This window comes from Hirundo rustica, chromosome 1 (assembly GCF_015227805.2).
Source record: "Hirundo rustica isolate bHirRus1 chromosome 1, bHirRus1.pri.v3, whole genome shotgun sequence".
Taxonomy (NCBI): Eukaryota; Metazoa; Chordata; class Aves; order Passeriformes; family Hirundinidae; genus Hirundo; species Hirundo rustica.
In genome coordinates this window covers 102797864-102820491 of record NC_053450.1, presented here as the reverse complement: position 1 = coordinate 102820491, position 22628 = coordinate 102797864, and the positions used below count along the sequence as shown (strand labels likewise).

General features: G+C 41.4%; 1 protein-coding gene across 3 annotated transcripts in view; it reads left to right on the top strand.

Moving 5' to 3' along the window:
* The window catches only part of GLI3 (GLI family zinc finger 3), a 206271-nt gene that overhangs the window by 166688 nt on the left and 16955 nt on the right, over nt 1-22628 (top strand). For 2 of the 3 annotated variants that reach the window (XM_040082889.1, XM_058423101.1), the window contains 3 exons: nt 125-341; nt 1825-1941; nt 3250-3390. In XM_040082889.1, the coding sequence (XP_039938823.1) occupies nt 125-341; nt 1825-1941; nt 3250-3390 (475 nt within the window). The remainder of the gene's footprint in view (nt 1-124; nt 342-1824; nt 1942-3249; nt 3391-22628) is intronic. The other variant, XM_040082894.2, reaches the window with a different exon arrangement.

Here is a 22628-nt window from a genome sequence, read left to right as displayed (position 1 = left end):
GAAATCTGGCTTCAAGTAGTTTAAAGATAGCAAATATATTTTAAAGTTCTGATCTCTGTGGTTTGTTACCGTAATGATCCTCTTCTTTTTCCTCCCTCTTCCCTCCTTTTTCTCCCAAATTCAGCCCTGCTCTGAGTTTCACATACCCTCCTACACCAGTATCCCTCCAGCAAATGCATCAGCAAATTATAAGTCGTCAGCAAACCCTAGGTTCAGCCTTTGGACACAGCCCTCCACTCATCCATCCTGCTCCAACTTTTCCTACCCAGAGACCAATCCCCGGCATCCCCAGTGTCCTGAACCCTGTCCAGGTCAGCTCTGGACCTTCTGAGTCCACACAGGTGAGAGACAACAAAAGAAACCTTTACACCCCAGTAATTTAAAAATTAAATGAATGGCATTGTCTCAATGGCAGTTAATCACCACTGTCACTGAGACCCTTTGATAACAGTTTTCTTGTAGCTGTAGTGTTTGCAGTCACTGTTATGTGAATCACGGGAGTGTTGGTGCAGTTCCTGATTGGTAGTGTGCTTTTTAGCCCTCATAAATATTCCAGTCTGCTGAAGCAGCTTCTAGTTCCATGCTGCCTCTCCTCAATCTTATACAGGAACCTAGTAGAGGTGGGGAGTAAGGAAAGGGGCAAAACACATCAAAACACCAGTGTTTTAAAGACTAGCAGTTACATCTTCAGATCAGGCTGACAGGATATACAGGGTTATATTCTGCCCTCCTTGTACAGCTGTGAGTAACCTGAAGCAAGTAATTCTGTGAGCAAGAGAGTAACTCAAAGACAGTGAAGAGGATTGAAGGTTTTTTCTCCGATTTGTGAAAAATTGGACTTAGTGAGTTTGAATTAATTATTTCAGTGAGGTGTATCTCGAAAGCTGGGAATGAGCAGCAGTGAATCAGGCCCCTAACGTGGAGTTTATCACTGTTTGTGATTTGCTTGTTACTAACTACTGCTGTTTGTTTCTAGATGACCTGGGATAGGTTATTTATCAGTCTGGAAGCTGTTTATCTCCTGGCTGGCTTTTACAAATGTAGAGGAAGAACATACTGCTGTAGAAAACATATTGATTTTTTTGTGGGGTCCCTGAAAGTTCAGATATCTCTAAAAGATCTCCGGATTCCTTCAAGATCCATTTGCAGGTGTAGATAATGGTGTTCAGTTGAGCACAACAAGAAGAAAAACAAGATTCTGGCCTGTTTATGTCAGCTATTTTGCTATTAACTTTCGAGGATCCAGGACTTCATCTAGGATTTTTTCACTGAGTCTTACACTAGCATTAAGTTCTTTTTTCCCATTATAATGGGAAAAAATGGGAATCCACCCATTATAATGGGAAAAATAGTGAAGGATTTGAAATCTTGTGTGCAGATATTAAACGCAAAACCTTCCCTTCAACTGTGAAAAAGTAAATGTTTCCCTTGTGTTTATTTGAGCATGCAGTGATTTTCCTTTTCAAAATTGCCTTTCCAAAGTTGTCATGTGAAAAATCAAGTTCTTCCTACTTCTCACTGCTCTGACAAAACCAGCATTGGTTTGTAGCAAGCAATTGCATTAAATGCTCTGCTTCTCATTGCCTCCCTGCTCCACTACAGGGTTGAGCAATGCAGTTCTTCCATGAGTTAATGCTGTGTAATTGAAGAACAATGTAATTGCATATCCAGTATAATTAACAGTGCAGCTTCTCTATACAAAGTTGCTGAGCATATTTTTGCTGCATATTTTTGTTTGGAGCCACGTATTTATCACAGTCTAATTTTATCTTTTTCTGGGAAAAAAAAACCAAAACAAAACAAACCAAACCTACCTGCCTGCAGCAGAATAAACCCACAAGTGAATCTGCAGTGAGCAGCACAGGAGACCCCATGCACAACAAGCGCTCCAAGATAAAGCCTGACGAGGACCTCCCCAGCCCAGGAGCAGGAAGCATGCAGGTACGGCAGCCAGGTTCCAGTCGTGAGCCTTCCCCCTTGGTGCTGGAGGGAGAATGCACCTTTCCTGGGACACACATGCTTTTGGGCACCCTGCACTTCGTGTGCTGCACACAGGGGCAGCCTCCACTTGCAGTAGCCAGGGTTAAATGGGACTGGCTCCTGGGGTGCAGGGTCTGTGGTAGGATGAAGACAGAGAGAGGGAGGCTGATGGAGAGAGGCACCTCTGACCAGTCAGAGCATGCTCAACAGTCTGTTTGCCGTGGAAAAGTGAACAAGAGACATTCTGGTCCTTATTAAGGACTTGTTTTCTGTTCAGCAAAAAGACTTTAGGCCACCTTGACTTTTCCTGGGTCTTAGCGCTGTACTGCACTAAGGCCCCAGTGCCGAGCTACAGTCTCGTTTGCCGTACTTCCTATACCAGTTAATGCCACTGGTTTTAGTAGAGTGACTCTTCCTTTAGAGTGACTCAGGGGAGGTGAGAATCAGAGCCTCAGTCTTGTGAGTGAATGCATGAAAACAAAGCAGAGGTCTGCCTAAATCCTTCAGCAGGTTTGAAATGGAAAAACAGCAGGAGTGCATAATCTGAACCAAATGTTTACACTAACATCTGACTCTTATCCTCAGCAAGTAACAAGCTGGGGAGAATGAGGCACTGATGAATTGGAGGTGGGAAATCTAACCCCAAAATTAAATACTTTCTTCCCCTGCTCACCCCTTTTATACACATGTTAAGGGCAAGAACAGACTAACAAGTAACTCAAAAATTACCAATCTGCTCTTGGAAAGGTTTTAGCATGCAAACCTGTTACTGTTTTAACAGTGGAAACACACTGGATTACTGGTGATCCAATTTCTGCCCAACCCTAGTACTAAAATCAAATTCCAATTAATTCAACTATATTGAATTGTGCTTTTCACATTAGTGGTCCCACTGAATCATGAAAGGCAGGTGTACAAGTAATAAGCTGCTTAAATAAAGTGTGAGGGAAGCCAGGCCATTATGATATATTTTTAATTAGAATGTAAAGGGAACGAAAAATTATTTTACACGTATAATTTGCAAATGGCTTCCGGCTTATCAGGCATATTTTGGGCTTCTGTATTTTGTAGAATGGAGTAGCATAGTGAAGTGAGAGTAAAATAATCCTCACTCCCCTACCTCCTCCACACACACACCCACACACACCCCTCCACCCACCCACCCCCCCATCATCTTTCTTTTAATGCTGAATTAATTCACTTTTCTTCCTCCTCAGTTTCAGAATTTCCTCTCTCTTCTTCTCACCCCTGTTTTTTTGCTCTCTCCAGGAACAGCCAGAAGGAATGACCTTGGTAAAAGAGGAAGGGGACAAAGATGAAAACAAACAGGAGCCTGAAGTGGTCTATGAGACAAACTGCCACTGGGAAGGCTGTTCCCGGGAGTTTGACACGCAGGAACAGCTAGTGCATGTAAGTTAATGGTATTCAGGAACTAGGTTTTAAAACTACGTGACCTTTTTCATGGGGGTCAGGTTCTCTGACCCTATGCTGAGTCAAGTTTCTTAGCTAACAGAGCTGCAAACTGGAGAGGGGTTTATGAGTTTCTGAGAAAAAAGAAAACTTGAAGCCACAGTGCTTGACCTGTTCAGTCAGCTAAAGCTTAGTGTAAAATTCAATAAAGTCTTCCACAGAGATTGTAATGGCTCTGATCCTGTAAGCCAGCAAACGCTATTTTGAGTTAGAGACTTTGATAGTTATTGAGTAATAGTAAGCTGGACATGAATGATTATTAACCTTTAGCCAAGTTTGATTTTTTCCTTCCCCAAAGGGGCTGTAATAGTAGCAATGGGTGAGGGGAATTTTTTCCCTTCCATAAGAGAGGTTTTACTATCAATTTACTGTTGTTTGTAAACTGAAAGGGATTATTTGGCTAAATACATGGGGACTGAGTTACTTAATTTTTTTTTTTAGCAAAAGCAAACGCTATAATCTTTTCTGTGCTACACTAAATATTAATTCTATCTCCCTTGTTTTTTATTCTTCTCTGCCACCTCTCCCAAGTAAAATTTGTACTGTTTGGTAGTATTGTGAGATAGAAAGTGAACAATCAAAATTCAGGATACAACCTGACAAGTACAATTCCCTGCAATTCTAACCTCCTTAACTAGCATAACCTCTCTTATTTACTGGCATCATAGATCATAGTGATCTGTGATCACTAAGATTGAATTTCTAGTACAGAATAGAGAGGAACATCTTCAGCAAATGAGCAGTGTGACAGCATTGTATCCAGTTTAGAAAACTGTTTAATACTTTACTGGAGATCATGCAAAATCTGGTGCAGAATGTGGCTAGTACTTCTGAAATAGCTAGTTGAAAAACCCACTTTTTCACCTAAAATAAATAAAAACAAACCCACCATATATTTCCAAACACTATGCAAATGGTAGACTTCTCCTGCAAAGCTGACTTCAGTTAAGCAAGTCAGCTTTCACTTGCTGGAGTGTGAGAACCTCTTGGTGTTGCAGTTACTCATCAAGATGTATTTTCAGGTTCTTGTTATTACTAAGTAGTAGCAGCAGCAGTAACAACGATAATGTCTCAATTCTTTGAGACATTTTGCCCACATAATTCCCTAGCATTTGAATAGGCCAAATTGAAGTGTGAGGAGAAACTGTTTTGGTGTCACAGTACCTTTTGGGAAGAAATGCCATACAAATGGCTTCTGCAAGTGGTTTGACACATTTAAATTACAAGATCAGATGTTGGTCTTTGGATTGATTCTGTGCAAACAGACTAAATGACATCATATGGGGCTCTGCATAGGCACAGTCTTTATATCTGCTATCGATTGTAAGGCTGAAGCTTTATGATGCCTGGCAAACGTTTCAGTATTCAGAAGTGATCCCAGTGGTGATGAGAAATAATATACACAAAAATATATGAAACAAAAGAGAAATGCAGAATAAAGGTACCCTTGACAATAAAAAAAGAAAAAGAATATTTTGATGTTCCAGGTGTAAAATTTAATGGAAGCCCACTGAGCATGCTAGGTAGTACTTTGTGTTTTGTATTTTAAAGTGAATTAAATTGACAGGGTGGTAGTTTAGTTCTTCTGGAGTTTAATTTTAATTTGTTGGTTTTGGTGGGCCTGCATTGTAGTGGTCAACAGCAAGACTGAAAAAAGTGTATTTCTTCTGATTTTGAACAATGGCAGCATGTGAAACAAGTTTCTCTAGACATGGAAAAGGAATATAAAAAGTTTTTCTATGACAGGGAGTTCTTTCTGGCAGGGCTCAGGATTCAGGTGTGTTATGATGGTGTTTAGGATTACAAGGTACAAGACTTGACTCAATACCCTGAAGACAGTAAATTCATCATGGCAACCATCACATTTAAGTAGCACAAATCATGCTGTAAGAGTCAGCGGGATTGAGTGATGGGGCCATGGTTTGTGATTTCTTTCGCTGCTCTGTCAGAGTCCTGCTGTGGGGACTCGAGCAAGTTATTTCTGCCCGGAATTGCAAAGGGCTTTAGGTATCTAACTCTGTTTGAAAGCCTGGCCACTCACCCCAGTCAGCCTTTTGCACATTTTATCTGCCCTTGATTGCCACAGCCTCTGATGTACATCTGCAGCAACTAGGGAAATGAAGTCTGGTCTCAGTCGGGCTTCACTCAAGGCAGTCCTGGCTTTGCTTAGGTGTGTCACTCTGGCAGAAAATGTTCCATCCCTTTAGGGGGTCCTTGAAAATCTCAGTTGAAAAAGTGGTGTGGCTCAGGTATGCCTCCGATCCAAATACTGTAGGTAAATCCAAGTGGATACAAATTGCTGTAGCTGCACTTAAATCAGCATCAGCGCAGTTCTGGCATGTGCATGAGTGTGCCCAAATCAGGCATGGGCATGGTGTGTGTCTTAGGGCCCATGCACATGCTTGGCTCCACAGCCCTGGCTCTGTGGTAGCAGCTGGAGGACTCGCCAAGCCCGGAGCCTCACGATGCCAGATGCTGCTCGAACACAGGAGGAGGAGTGCACCTGACACGGGCGTGCGGTCTTCCACCCTGCGGCTCTGGGGCCACGTACATCTGGTTGTTGGTGCTGTCAGGAGCTACCTGATCTGGCAGAGTTCTGCCACCATGGCTCTCCTGGCTGCATGTGCTGCTGCTCTCCTGGCGATCCTCAACCTACTGATAGATTCAGCAGGGCCTGAGCTGCTCCAGCTGAGCTTGAAGAGCTTGAAGGTTTGGAAGTACAGTGCTGGACAGGATGTCAGAAGTGTAGATAACGATCCAGTTTTGTTGATTCTGCTGTGGGGTAGTAATCAACAAGATAGGGGCAACTGGCATAGATAAAGGTAAAAAAGGCCTAAATTGCCCAGCAAGACTCATCCAAATAACATCTGCCATCTTTCTGTATGGTTATGACCATGCATAATAGCAAGAGATCAGACCCAGAATGTCCAATGTCACAGGACAGGCTGTTATCCGAGCCTTGCTTCCCAACTTACTGAAATTTTAGAGGAGCTACTGTGTCAGGGGAGGAGATGAAAGTATGTTTATAGGTGTTTGTTTTGTTTCCTGAAGGGTTAGGTAACAATGTGAATTCTAGTCATGCCAGGTTGAATAGAGCTTTCAAAAGCCTTTCTGCAATACACAGTGCACACAGTTCATGGTATAGATGTCATTACTCCCACTCTGTATAGGGTGTATACACAAGCACATGTGCATGAGTTTTGAAAAAGGTAAACAGGAGTTTGTGTATATTCCGGTCTTTCTGTCATATACGGATAGCTTTGTTATTTCTTGGGGAATTTTGAGACCTGATTTACTTTGAAATTAACTGGAGTTGAATCAGCCTTACAAAGTGGTGTGTGACATAGCATGTATGAAATGGTAAATGCAGAAAAAATCTGTGTCTAAATACATGGTATAGCTTTACAGCAGGAATTGCACTGTTGTGCATAGTACTCAGCATTTGATCTTCTGCTTTTCTGTAACAAAGTCCTGCAGTTATTTGTGTAAAATGGGGGTGCCACTGAGGGTGTTCTTGTCTCTAGAGAACATGAATAAATACTCACATAATATGGTAACACGTTCTTCAGTCCCAATGTTTTCTGACTGAATTTATGAACAGAACCTTAGCTGCTATGAATAAATAACTGAGAAGCTACCTAAAAGAATCATTATTGACCCATCGAGAAGGGTCTGGCACTGAAATGATTTTGGCACGGGTGGTGCTCTTATTTTCAAATTATATGAGCCACTTAGAATTCAGCATGGTTAAATTTTCATGATGCATGCGCCAAAAGGCAAGGTGTTAAACCGTCAGACGCTCTGCCTTGTTTATAACACCTACCCATCCCTCCTCTCCCCCCCTCCTTCTCTTACAGTTAATAGAAAGATTCATGATTCTTCATGGTTGTCTATCTAGTGTCTGACAGTACCGACTGCACTGCTAAAGCAAGTCACTATCTATAATTGATATCCTTCTATGGAATAGGGTACCGGCTGCAATTGAAGGTTTTTGCTGAAAGCTCTTAAATCCTGACAAGCTCTGCCCTTGTTCTGGTTGTTGCTGAGCTGCACTGCTGAGATCCCAGGGTTATTTGAAGTTGATGCAAAAGGGGTACGTGTGTTGTACATTAGCAAGACACAAAGTTGGCAAGCCACGTTAGAGCTGCCGCCGCATTCTCCTGCCAGGTAGTCTTATTTACAGTGCATTGCATTCATGAAAAGGCTGGTTACACTGATGTTTGAAATGTCTATTATAAGTTTCTTTCTTCGCCTTTTTTCTTCTCCTCAAAAAATTAAAAAATACCTTATTTATTTTAAAGCCTCAGTTTGCTGCTGGGGTCTTTATCATTCAGCTGTTTAATTAATTTCTCTGCCCATTGAGATATTATAATTTGGCTTAGCTGAGCTCAAGTTTGTTTTAAATATATGAGTGCCTAGAAGCTAATAAGATATTGTATATATTTATAAATCTGCTTTTTGTTGCAGTTTGTCCCCTTTTTTCCCCTCAGAAATCAGTTAAGAATAAAATACTGCAAAAGGGTTAGATGCTAAAGATAAAAGTTTATTCAAGAGAATTATCCTTCAAGGAAATCACTGAATTTAATGTTAAATATTAATACAATGGCAATCAGAAAAACGCAGTGCTGCCTGTTTCTCATCCCCCTTGCTGCGTAGCCTTGATGATAATTATTTTTCTTTCAAAAACATGCTTGAAGGACTGTAGAGCTATTTTTTTGCTAGTGTTTTCTCCTGAATTGTACAGCAATAAAATTCTTTCATTTTTGTTAAACTTGATTAGATGAGATCAAAAAGCCCTTAACTATCAGAAATGGCTTACATTCAGGACTCTGTTTGCTGAGGTCTTCCTGCCTGTTTGCAAAGCCCTGGTGACTGGAGCACTCCGACGGCAGTCCCTGGGGATTGTACTGCTCCGCATGGTTCCCTTCTTGCACCAGAGGGCAGCTTCTTGTGTTTCTCAGGTACCCACACGTTCCCAAGGCATCACAGTGCACTGAGGGTACCCAAAAGAACCATTACAATTCTGAGACTGGAGTTTCTTAATGTTTTTGCTCTCTGTTCCTACAGAAAACAGTGGATTTAACCCTGACCAACAGAATTTGGCCAGCAATCCATGGAGACCTACATAAACCCCAAATTGTGCCCACAACCAATCTCTGCTTAGGTTTTACAGCATCTGTGAGGTGCCATAATCAATCCTGTGCACCTCAAAATACCTAAGAACATCAGGAGGTGGGGAACACAGCATTCTGAAGGATTAGCCCTCTTTACAGTGGGCGATTTTGGATGACCAGAAATAAGGACACTCAAAAGTCAGTAGATTTAGAAGTCTGACTTTCTCTGTTGCTGTGCTGGCTTTGGTCTGTGGCTTCTTCCTCAGCTCCTCTCCTGTAGAATAGCTGTACGTAAGGAGTGGAGAGAGCTTCACCACTCTTCTCTGAACAGAGGTCCAACTACAATAGGAGGATAAGCCAGATTAAAGCAGTTCCCCTGAATATCAGCTCCAGTGTAGCAGACCTCAAAGTGACCCTGAGAGCTGCGCATTGCCCACCACTTGCAAGAGGAGAAACTGCCCTGTAAGCAAAGGGCCCCAAAGCTGCCAAAGCCAAGCAGGTGCTGGGTGCAGCGGTGTGAGTAGGCATCTGCGCCTAAATGGAGGCAATTGCACACATCTGACCCAACAGATTATCCTTTATGCATTAGTGGTTTCTTTTCTCTGGGTCGTGAAGATGTGCAGACGGGTCGTGGGGCAGGTGAAGTCCCAGCTTTGTGAAGCAAGTCTCTTAAAATCCCAAATGGGTGTAATTGCACATCCCAGTTTGCATGCTTCTCAAAATATGTTCAGGGATTTCGTTAATATTTAATTATTTGCAGAGGCAGTTTTCGGTGCATTTTCATTATAATTTTATTTGGCTCTAGAACAGTAACATAAAGCCTCAGCCCATTCACAGGCTCATTGTGCGTGACAGTGACAGCTACTGCCCTGAAAGGTTCAGGAATGTTTCCTTTAAATTGAAAAGAGTAAGGACTAGATAAGAACATGAAATCCATTATAGTAATCATTTTTTCCTGACAAAAGGAGAATGTTTTACGTACAACAGCAAAGGGGGTTTTGTTGGTTGTTTTATTCTGTTTCACCTTGTTTTATTTTTCACTCACTGGGGTCTGGACCCTAACTCATACTTGGAGGAGTGCTGTGGACAAAAGAAATCAGTTCTTCAACTGAGACAAGCCCAAGGCTTGGGCTGAAAATTGGGACAACTTGAAGAAGGCAGGGAGTTGTTTCAGTGGCGAGCAAGTGCCATGGGAAGGCTTTTTTTCCGTTTGTCTGTCCCCTCAATATATTTGATCTTTGTAGCTGTGAGGGTACAAAGGAAAGGAAGAAGAGATTATAGCAAATAATCACAAGAGGCATCTGTACAGAAGTTTTTAGATTGTGAAATCTCTTCCTCGTTATCTGTTTAAAGGCTGATTTCGAATTAAGACACCACCTTACTGTGCTGGATTATAAGATGCTGAGCCCATCTTTTTGAACTGTGCCAGAATTGTTGAAATGTTTATAGGCCAGCAATTTATTAGATGGCCTAGCAAAGCTGGTAAGCAGACATGTGCCCTTGAGAGCATGTTCATTCTCTCTTGGTTTCTGTCTGGGTACCTAACACAGGGTTGTTTAAATTAGACAAGTCTTTAACTCCCCATCAGAGGTGCCCATGTAAGTGCTGTTGGGTTTTAAGGTTAAGTAACCGCAGACAGACTTCACTGCTGTTCTGGAGGCTCAGTAGCCCCCAGGCTCTGGCACGGCCTCTGCTTGTGCTTCTGAGCACATCCTTGTTCTGCTGCAGTCACCGTGATGCCCTTTGCCTCCCAGCAGTGTTAAAAGTCATCGGTGCTGCCTTGTGAAGAGATCTTATTCACTGTGGGCTTGACCCAAAGGCCAGCTGTGCTTTGGCTCAGGTCCTCTTAAGCACTCCACTACACGAGTGCATAAGCAGTCTCCCTGCCTGGAGTCTGGCTTTCGATGAATCACAGAGAAGAAGAGGGGGGAAAAAAATAACATGGGGATTTCTTTTTTGATAGAGAAGGGTTTACAACAAAATAAATCCACCCTAATCTGTGAAGTATTAAGAGGGGCTTTAGAGAGAGAAATGTAATCATTTTTTTTTTTTTTAAATTTTAATTCCTCTGTAATTAGCATTTCTTTCACAGCATTAAGAAAACTTGTTGTTAGTCAGCTGCTGCTGTGGCTTCTGTTCATATGAGTTGCCAAAGTCATTGTCTTTGAATTGCTATCCCTGAAAGAGGTTGCTAAACTATGACATGTCCTTTAAATAACACTTATTTTTCACTGTTGTAGATAGGGATGAACAGTGCTCCTCCTGTGTGCTGGGAAGTAACTACCCCCCCTAAGCATAGTGAAGGGGCACTTGGGTGGAAAGGGCTGTGCAGGGCTTGACTTTGGTCTGTGCTTTTAATCACAAAGCACTATTTAAGTGGTCTGTGGATAAGCATATGTACTTAAATTGTTTGCCTGAGAGTTGCCTGAACGCTTCCAAGTTACTGATATTTTAAAGGTGACTTCCAGTTTTGGGGAGAGATTTAGGATAAGAAGCTGCTAGCCAAGTCCCAGGGGAGCCCATGCTGACCGAGTGACAAACACTTAGGCAAGAGTAAAGCAGCAGACAGAGTTGACTTTTCACCTCCTGACTCTTGTTGGCATATCATGGAGAAGAGAGCAAAGGGAAGTCCCTCTCTGCCTTAATTTTGCTGCCCAAGAGCTGCAGGGAGGGCTGGATTTGTGGATGGACTTCAGGTACTTTTCAGCCCTGACCGAAGTGCCAGGACAAAGCAGATTCACCTGAACAGAGCTGTTCTTTCTGTTCAGCTTTTTCATGCCTTGCTTCTGTTAAGTGATTTGATGTAACATAGCCTGTGTTATTAGGGTGAACCGGTGGGAGATCTGCCTTGATGTGTTTGGTATGGTATGTCTCTGCACTGCTTTTGTCACCCATATTCTACCAAAAAATCAATCCATAGTAAACCAGTTCTGGGAAGAATAGAAATCTGTGAGTGCTGGCTCAGCTGCATGTAGAAGTGCTTTTTCTGAGACAGAAGTGGCAGATCAGCATGTACAAATGGAGGCAGAGATAGGCAACTTAAATATAGGCATGAGTGAAGATTCTGCATTTGGTTTTGAAAGGGCTGGGCTGAATGGATTAATTTTTGCAGTCTCTATTGTTTGTGTAACCTCTTAATAGAAAGAAAAAGAAAAAAAGAAAAGAAGATGAGCCTTCTTATCATGGGGGAGCAAATCTAGTGTTTTCCTGTGCTTAAACTTTAGTGTGAGCATGACTTTTCTTCAAAGATGTTGAGTACCTAATCTATAAAATGAATGGGTGGTGGTTTTGTCAGGTGTGGGTCCTCTGGTGGCTTGCACTGTAGGTATGAGGTCTGCATATACCATTCTTATGTGTATCGTAGGGCTGAGATGCTGCAGTTCCCTGTGAGATAAAGTAGTCAAGCTGAAAATGAAACAAAGCTCCAACTGTATCCCTCCTTGTGTTTAGCAGAGATAAACTACAGTGGAGTCTCAGTGCTGCTCCGTTTGGCTTCTGGCAGCAGCTTTAATTGGTAAAATGCAGATTTTTTTTTTGATCAAGAGAGGATTATTCTTGTTATCAGTCTGGAGCATCTTATTTCAAGATGAAAAGGCTTCGCTGAATTACAGATGCCAACATTTTTACAAAGCACTTTGGCGATTGACATCTCAAAGAGAAAGTATGATTTATTAGCCTATAATGGCTAACACTCAGCACTGGGCTAGGTCCCACTGATTTGTGAAATTGCTTAATATGAATTGCTTTTTTGTGCAATTCAAGCCCCAGGTTTTTCAAATAAACTTAGAATATAAAGTGTATGAAACATTACATACCTGAAAAGGGAGAAGGATAATGGGACTGTGTAGCTAAAAAGAAAAGAAAAGCAAAAAAAAGAAAGGGATAAAGAAAGGAAGAATGAAAAAGAAAAGAGATGGAAAAAAAATACCTACTTCTAAATCCATCTTGGTGGTGCTTTTTTACAGTAGTTTGGTTGAAATGTTGGCAGGGTAAAGATTAATAACAAGCCTTGTCGCTATCAGTACTTGCTTGTCGATTCTCTGTAACAGGGCTGTCTGTTCAGCATGGAAATTATTGATTAAATAAAAATTGCTATTAGATTGTGATGTGATCCATAATCACAAACAATGGTGGACATTCTTCTTTTAGATCCCAAGCCATGCATCAAGTTTTTTCTTGCAGCAATTTATATTGTGCTGACACTCACACCCATTAGGCTTTTATCCTCTCCTGCATGTGCCAAGAAAGCACGAAAAGAAAGAACAGCAGCAGCACAGCAGTGGGTAGGCACTCACTAAATTTCCAGAGGGAAGCACAGTACAGATAAGTCTGTCCTTTGCTCCTGGTTAGCACCTTACCTCAGTAATGATTCCTGCCTGATAAGGGTAACTGTGTCTTGAATGCATCCAGGGAGGTCCAGTATGGTTTGCAGGAGGGGGAAGCTTGTATGGTATTATTTTAGGATTCTGCAGCATGAAGGACAAGTGTCTTTCTCAAATTTATTCAGCTCTGATGCTTCCTAATTTGAGGAGTTCAGGATTGGAGCACGTTATTTAGAACTGCATTACTTTAGGCTGAATTAATTAAAAAGATAGTATCTCACTCATCACAGCGCATGTGAATATGGTACCAACTTCTGTGAAAACTAAAACTAAAGGAAACTTAGTAGAAATTTGGGGGGGGATTTTGGCTACTTATAGGAGCTTCTCTGTCCCTTTGTTTCTGAATACCTTAAACAACATATGTAGGTCAGAACATACATATGGCCTGGCTGCTTGGGAGAAGCATTCCTGTAGCTCTGATCTGTTTATTGTAGAGTGTTTTGCCAGTTGCTAGCATCAGGCAGGATTGCCACAAGAGTTCTGTACCCCTCTGTACAAGAGGTACAGATTCTCTACAGGGAGTAGAGAATCTTAATACATGATTTTGTTGTTGTTAGTGTAAGTTTTCTTGAAGTGAAGGCTGTATCCTTTAAACCGTTATCAGTGCTAATTATCGAAGAATGTATTGTATGATTCCTCTGTCTCCCTACCATTGAAGTAGTGTTTACATTTCTTTATTGTGCCTATATTATGTGTAATATTGCCTCAGATAACCAGGAAAACCCTGTCTGCAGTATTTGACCATTTGCCACGTTATACTCTGCTTTAAAGAGTGTTTAACAGTGAGTTTAGCTTACTCTATTATGCTGGGCAATTACAAACTTCTCAGGTTTGGCCACTGTCATCTAAATCAAGAGACCACTTAATTTTGCAAAGTCAGAGCATGTGCCTTGCACACCTCCCTCCAGTGCAGCCACTCCCTCTGCGTAGAACAGAGCCAAGGGATTAGCAGCCAAGAAATTAATTGCCAAGGGGATTCTGACACTTAAGGTTAGTAAAACCTGAACAAAGAAGTGTGTTTTATATGACATTCTGAAGGAGCCAGGCTCGAGTTCTGAGATGTTTTTGGGTGAGGAAGAGTTAACAGAGATACAGGACTGCCCTCTGGTTTGCTGCTGTGGATTTCTGTGGTTGACTGCCAGCACAAGTCTGTCCTATTCAGATGGTGCCACAGTGGTACAATGGAGAAGATAGGAATCTATGAGATAAACCAGACTATTTAGGGTTGATTTTTAGTGACCAAATGCTCTTATAAGTTCAATGAAAGTCAATTAAAGTTAGTGTTTGGAATGCAGGGGCAGAAGAAAACTGGCCTTGGCTCTTTTCTAAGTGTTTTAGGGTGGTACTCTCATGTTCTCCTAAGAAATCCTGCACAGTTTTCATTGCAACAGCTCAAACATACATCTTCAGATACAGCACAGGACTTTTTATGGCACATATGAGAGGATAGAAAAACGTTATCCCATGGCAAAAAAAAGATGAAAGAAGGTGACTCTGCTGCTGCTGCCTGACACATCAAGTGTGACTAACTTCTAAAATGGGACAGAGACCTTTGCTAGCCCTGAATTTGCTAGGCCGTGACAGGGATGATTAAGCCTAGCATGGATGCAAAAGGGAAATTCTAAGTGGGTGTCCAGTAAAAAAAAAACAACTAAGGGAGGTCTTAGAGCAGCAATAAAGTGCTGCATGTGCTGAAGCTTGTTAGACATGTTTCTTGGGGGCGTTAGGAGGAAGAGCCCCAATTACTTCTTCCAGTCCAGTTGGGATGTCATGGTTTTAACACACTGCTGCTGCTCTTAGCTACTGAGCCTGGATTAATTCTACCAGGATGTCCTCTGTGATTAAATATATGTTAAAACATGCATTGCCTCGTAAAGATTTTGGCATTGCTTATCACTGTCAGCATTTTTCGTTGTAGTTTCTGTGAAAAGTGGTCTGTGTTTTTAAGTCACTGTATTTCCAGTTTTTGTAGAGGTTTTTAGTGCCTTTCATTGCTGAACGTGGATCAGACGTTATCTCTGATCTGAACTGCAGCTTTCATAGTTTATGTATGAGGAGACACAAAATGCATTTATTGAAAATAAAAAGCTGTTACTCCATAGTCTCTTTCTGCAGACAAAGCATTGGTATTTTAATCATATGTACAATTTGTATGTGTCCATGTGGTAAGCTCTCTTTACAAAAAATTAGAAAGATTTACTGATTGATTTACACAGGAAGATCCTGCTATGGAATATATTTTCTTTCATTTTAAATGGATCAGTATTAACTGTGCTGTAATAAAGTACTAAACGTAGAAGAAAGTGCATGATTTTACAAAATCTGGTCCAAGGTTAAATCAAAAGAGGTGCATGTTTTTCAGCAAGTCCTATATTCATGCTTAGTGCTAGTGCCCATATGCTTAATGCACCTTGAAAAACAGATCCCATTTAAATATCTGACATTTACCTTGCTATATATCCCCTTTAGGAACAAAGGATTTTCAGTAAAAGAGGCAGTGGTTTAACTTTTTTATGAAGGATCAAGTATTTTGGTAATCTTTCTTTATAGGTAGATGACCCATTGTACCACTCCTGGAGTCTGGAAGAATTCAAAATCTTGTTAAAATGGTACTCTTTAGCTTTTCCTTATTTTCTCTTGCTATAGCTTTTCATAGGTTTCTATATTGATTCATGGGATTAAGCAGTTTGTCTCTGCTAATACAAAATTGTATAAAGCTGCTGTAATATACAGTTACATTCTAACTTAAAGGGCTCATTGATTCTAAACTGGTTCCAGTGTATTTCCAAATGCCTGCACTGAAAGGTAGTGTAAATTTTAACAGATTTTTGTCATTACAGTCTTACGATTTTTATAAAACATCTCACTTTTTACATTAATGTGGTGCACCAAGTGTTGGAATATTTTGCTGGATACTTTCTTCTGTTTTTTTTTTTTCTTCTCTAGGCATCTTTACTTTTAAGCTTTTATTTCTTGGCTCCACTACTCTGATCTGTGCCGTGGAATGTAAAGATTAGGAATCTCTTCCAATTTTACTTTCTTGTGAGCATGCCCTATGTTAGAGGAAGTTATTACTACTTTTTGTATGGTTTGAACCCACAGCTCAATAACTAACTAGAAGAGTTGCTAAAGCCCTACTCCTGCAGAGAGCTCAGTGTGTTTGGACCCAATCGAATTTAATGGGCTCCAGGGTGCCGTAAGAGCTCCTGTCAGCAGAGCAGCTCACTGAACCAGGATCTGTGCATCTTGGCCAGGAGCGATGGCTGGAATTTATCAAAGCCAAACAATGTGGGGGGAGAATAGTTAATTTCAGGTTTAATATATACAGCAGGTCTGATTTCCATTGAAGTCATATGAGTTATGGTGGCAGGAAGGAGGCCTATATTTTTTTGTATTCTGCAGAAATGTGGGAAAACATCCAAAGTATTTAGTTCTGCTTCGTGTGTACTGCTGTACTTCTGTCAAAAGCAGGAATGGTATTTTCATTCTTCATACTATTTGCAAATAAGATTAAATACCTTATAGTAATGCCTCTTTATGATTACTTCTTTCTCATGTGTGCTGGCAGGAGGCCTCTATGGTCTGTCTTTGCCAGAGAGAAAAATCCAGAAATAGAATATATGCTTTTAAGTGTGTTATACTAACATCTGTAGCAGTGCTAAGTGTCGAGGTGTTCAAGTTTTTAAATTTTTTTTTTAAAGTAAGTCCTGTATGTTTTTGTTAAAGATTGTACACAGATGTACCTGAGTTCAGATTCGTAAAGAAGAGTAAGCCATTGCTTGCATTGGGTACTGCCTGTGAGGGCGATTTTTAACATGGTTTTCCTGGAAATTCTCCAGCAGTTGCACATAAAATCAATTTTTATCCATAAATGCAAAGATCATGAAGCAGAAAAGTTTGAGGTTGAGCCTCAGGTGGTTTTCTCTCATTCCATATTCAGCCACTCCTAGAAGGTATCAGACAGTACATTTTCTAGACAACATTCACTGGCAGTCTTAGAACCAGTGAAGGGCAGATGTTTGGCTAGTCTTTACCCTCTTCCCCATCCAGCTGTAGGAAAACCTTATGAATGGCCGTAGAGTCTGTCGTCTGACCCAGACAGCTGCTATCTTCCTACAGAGAGAGGTCTCACTAGAGATAGCCTGTCTGGGGGTCTCGGGCAGACTCCAGCCACCAGGCAGCCTCAGCAAGGCACAGCCAGTGGCTGCCAGTAATTCAGCTCTTAGCAGTGGTTTCAGCTCTTAGCAGCTATTTCAGCTCTGCCTTGTGAGGAACAGAGAGACAGAAGCACTGTGTAGCATTTCCACAGGATAGCTTCTATTATCCTGTGAAGGGGTGGCCAGGGATGGCAACTCCCTGCCAAGCAGGGTAAACTCCGGGATATTTATGGGGAAAAGCAAGGGTGGTACCAAAAGGGGAAGACCCAATGGGTTTGGGAAGGTATATCAAAGCATTATGGGTGCCTTGTTCTGACCTGAGAGAGAACTGCTTCACCTAAGTCCTCTCTCCCAGGGAGGGGATGAGATGAGCTTATCACATTCCATTCAAGGGACATCCCTCCAGAGCAAGGGCCTGGGAGGCTCATCCACCTCCACGTCTCCCTTGTTTGTGAACTACTGCTTTAGCTAATTTGAGAGAGGAACATCTAATGGAATTGAGGGGAATGTGGAGCTCTTTGCAATGTGAATTTCCTCTCTTGTGAACTTATGACTTGAACAGGCATTGCACCTCCTTGCAATCATGCTGTAGGGCTGTTTCCTGAAGGCAAGAGTTCTTCCTGCAACTCAAACTGTAGAATTCCTGCCTATAGCCACCTCTCAGAAAGCCTGTGGGGAGAGCTTGGATGCATGTATGATGGAGAAGAATGAGAGGATAGCAGGCAGAACAGGCTGAAGATCATCAATGCATAGCTAAGGTATAGGATTTGGGAGAAGACCAGTTTCATTTGCTATTGAAATGTCATCAGCAGTGGGTCATAAACCCTTCAGCAAATGGCCTTTGTCAACTTTCTTCTTCCAGCCCTGATCTTTCAAGCCAAGTTTGAGTTCTCTATCACTGGTACACACTTCACCTTTTTTTTTTTCTCTCTCTGCTTCTCTTCTTGGTAGTCTATTTTGGGGTGCTTGTCATGCTGCAGGTACCAAATTATTCTATATTTTTCTCATATGACCTTTACAAAGAAGACAGGTGAAATGTAGGTGTTATTGGGGGACCTAAATGTGAAAAGAGCGTTAAAAATACAAAGTAGAAATGAGGCAAACACATAAGCTAATTTTATGTAAAAGTGAATTCTGTGCATTGCTGAAGTCTTGATGAAGTTGGAAGTTAAAATGGTGTTCTACCTGTGATGTTGCCTTTTTAAAAAGGAAAAGTCCTACAGCAAAAGGCTTTTGTGCAGTTAGCACAGCAGTTCAGATTCTCAGAGCAGCTCAGCCTATGTGTTCAAAAACACAGTCCACACCAAGAAAGATCCTGGAGCAAGTGGAAGCTGGAAGAGAGTTTGCCAGCACCCATGCAGTGGTGTGGAGTGTGTAACACAACCTGCAGGAGCTGTGCAGGGAGCACTGTGGCTGAGGCAGCCGGGAGGGCAGCCAGGAGAGCTGGGAAGCACTGCAGACAGCAGTCAGGTAGGAGGAGGTGTTGGGAGAAACAGCTTGTTTCAGGAGTGCTCAGCTTATGGTTGGCCCCTTGTATTCTTCCAGGAGCTCTGCCAGGGGCACTTCTGCCCCACAAGCTCCTTCATCCCAGTGCCCCAAGAACTTGTCATCCTCATGTAACCGTTTTGCATCTTTCCCTGCTTCAGCAGTTCTCAGGAGAGCGGGGCTCCTCCTTGAAGAGCAGAGATTTAACCAAAACATCTCTGTTTGAGAACAATTGATTTGAGCATTTGGTTTGTGGTTTCCACTATCAGTTCCTTCTGCAGCCTCTTCACGAAAATGCAATTAGCCTGTCCTTGGGCAGGTTGCAGATTGGGCAGGTGGTCAAAGAGAGAAGTCAAGCTTTTTTTTTTTTTTTTTTTTTCCTAATAACATGGCTAAAATAGGGAAGCTGTGATACCTTGCTTGAACTAAGGCAGATGTGGTACTAAGCATCAGTGCTGGCGGAGATGGTAAAACCCAGTTGTCGTGACAGCATGCATTGAAAAATTACTTATCTACAGCTGGGGAGAAAAAACAGGACTAAAAAAGCTGGAATTCCTGTAGTATACCAGCTTCTCCTATTAGTGTCCCAGCTAAAGTTCCAAGAAAAACAAGGCACTTGATTTTTGACAGAGTTATGGAAGAGAACATCAGAGAAGAAACGAACCTGAGAGTCATGAAAACACCTTTCCTACCTGTAAAACTGGAATGATTAATGTCCACCACATTTATGTTTATGTCCTGGCAGAATCTCATTTATTAGATTTTCATGTTTATCAAATAAAGATGCAATTTCTTCCCATTGCTTTATAGCTGCATGCTCTGACACAGGAAATCAAGGAAGTGGTGTAAAACATTGCCCTTGATGGAGTGCATTTTGCTCCTAACAAATTTAACTGTATTGCATACGTGAATATATGTATATAAATTTAAACAAGAGCAAGATGTGATCTTACTGGGAAAGAATCCCAGCAATAAGTTTTATGGACTTTACAGAATATACCAGAGCCTACCAAAAAGCTGTCCAAAACCTGGAAACAGATACAGGCTGAGGGAGTTGGTTCCCAGCCTGACGAGAAGGCTGTGTTTGCCCTGTTGGTATTCTATCACATCCATACTGGATAACTGCTATATCAGAGATTAAAAGAAGGTCATGCTGTATTATGAACCACTGTCTTTATTTTTAGGATTAGACAACTTTTCTCTTTTTTTCCTCCCACTGATTCTCTTTATATCCTAAGGGCAGATCCTTTCTCTTGGGTCAGGAATGTAATAAGGCAGGTTTTCCTCTCTCCAGGATATTGTGTCTGTCTCACTGTGTTTAAATGGCCACAGAAAGCTCTTCTGAGCAAAATATAGTATTTTCTTTGTACAAGAGCCAATGATTGACATATCCATGGGGACTTCTCTGTCTTTAGCATTTAAACATACAAGTTGGATATGTTTAACCTATTGATAGGCAACGAAGACAACTTCAGGATTTACTGCAAGAGAACAAAAGGAGAACTAGAAAGAAAATATCTTTATTCTTCTGGGGGATTTAGAAATTTTATTGCTGTTGTTGGGCAGAGAGATTGAAAAAAAACCTAATCAGACCTGTATTTTCAGCTGAAAGAGGGAAGTAAAAAGGAAACAGTCCTGGTGAGCTGTGTCCTTTGAATTAGCATATTCCTGTCTTTTAGTAATAGGGTTTAGAGAACATTTAGAGAACAAGACTTATCCAATCCCATATGTAAAAGGTAATTTGATTCACCATGGCTTGCTTAAAGAAAATTTGAGGCAAAAAGATGAATCCTGCTCAGGTGTACAGTGAACTCCACAAAATGCAAAAGTTCATTAGTTATTATTAATTTGATTGTTCTTGGCCTTTGTGCATTCCTTGCTTCTGAACTCATATGTGCCATGAAACAGGGACGGTCTCGGTCCACGTGTTGCACTGAACCCCAGATCTTTGCTAAATTTTTACATGTGACTGTAAACCCAGTCTTCTCCCAGTAGCAGCTGTGCTGGTCCAAGAAAGCTGTTGACCCTAATTGTTCGTTGCAACATCTCTGAGGTTCCCTTCAGTCTACCATTTATTTGGGAATGCTTCCTCAGGCACTAGAGTCCTCCTTTCTTACTGTTTTCATCCTCTCTTCCAGCCACTGGTTTCCATGCTGCCCTTCTCCTGTGCCTGTCATCTCTGTCCTTCTACGTACACTCATTATCTCAAGTTGTAAATCATAATTTTTCGGTTGACTTAGGGCTTCTAATTTTGATTCCTCCCTTTCTTCATTGACTGCTGCTGCCAGTTCTCAAGGGACAGAAATGAGTATTCAGAATGGCACAGTAATAAATGAGCTTCAAGCATGAATTCGGCCGGAGTGCTGACTGGAGTCTCTTTTTGTTCTTATAATTAAGTATTAATAGTCATGGACACAGAGTTCAAATGTTAAGTTTGTAAAATAGGTAAGTTACATTTCCCATTTTCGGCATTCTTCACTCCTTTTTGAAACAACAATTTTTTAACTGAAATTTTCTTTATGTTGTAATTTTTTTTTTCTTAATGCATAAAACAATTTTAGTCACACCGGAGTTACAAGTATTTGCAGTATATATATATAATTTTGCATACTTTTATCCCGGTTTTGGCTGGGATAGAGTTAATTTTCTTCCTAGTAGCTAGTACATTCTATATTTTGGATTCAGTATGAGAATAAGGTTGATAGCATACAGATGTTTTAGTTGTTGCTGAGCAGTGCCTGCTCTAAGTCAAGGACTTTTCAGTTTCCCATGCTCTTCCAAGGAGCAGGTGCACAGGAAGCTGAGAGGGTACACAGCCGGGAACAGCTGACCAGACTGACCAAAGGGATATTCCATACTACAGAACATTATGCTTAGGGTATAAACGGGGGGAAGTTGGCTGGGATGTCCAATTGCTGCTCGGGGGTGTGCTGAGCATCAGTGAGCAGGTGGTGACCAAGGGTATTGTGCATAGCTTGTTTCTATTGGCTGTTATTCATGTCCCTGTTCATATCTCCCTTTTCATCGTTATCATTATTAGTGCTATTATAGTTTTTATATCAGATTTTAAACTATTCTTATCTGGTTGAGAATGGATTTTATCTTCTTCCAGTACATCCTGTCCTTCTGGCAGGGGCTGGTGGGAATGAACCTGGTAGGTAGTTGTTGGCTAGTGTGAAACCAATGCAACTGTTAAAAGGGCCACACTCCTGTCACATATAACCCCAAATTATCTGATTATGAAATGTGACATGCCACTAACCTTCATTTAGGTTTACAATCACGACCATATCTAGGGCGAGCAAGGGGCTTCATTTGTTAATAGTGGAAAATGCTGAAAATCAGGTGTAGAGATAAGAGTGACAAGATCAAACACTGAGGTGAGGAGTGCAGTGCACAGACTATTTAGTGTATTCATTATCCACCGAGGAAATTGCTGTGCAGTGCTTTTAAGATCCACATGATCTTAACTATGTGTATTCCATTTTAGTAAAGGTGTCAAGACTGTGGAGGCACTGACCTGCTTTGGGCCAGATCAGCAAATTGTATAAATTGTCATGTTGCTAATCAGCATTAGCAGAGATCTGTCACAACAGCATTTCTTAAATCTTCCATAAAATATGAAAGACAGCATCCAGAACTTGAACAGAATAACAATAAGTGCATCCAGAGGAAAGGAGGCAGGATTGGAGATCGTTATCTAAGCTTCTCCACGGGCATGTGCCTGTGTGGAAGTGTAGAGTTCTTCATGTACTGCTATAGCTTCCACTTGGCTTTAGGAACTGCAACCAGCATAAGTGTTTATGCCACTGCAAGGACTTAAAGCAGCTTAAGTGCTTCTTCCGTCTCAGGAACTAAAAGTGGCTTAAGTACTTACGCCACCCTAAAGGACATGGGGTCAAAAGTGTACTCTCAACTTGAGCAGCAGGGACGAGACATTGGTCTCTTGGGGCTGTTTAGCCTGGTTGTGTCTGCAAAATCTTTAGTAAGGAAAAGACAGAAAGGATCTGTACCTATTTTCCATCAGATAAGAGGAAATT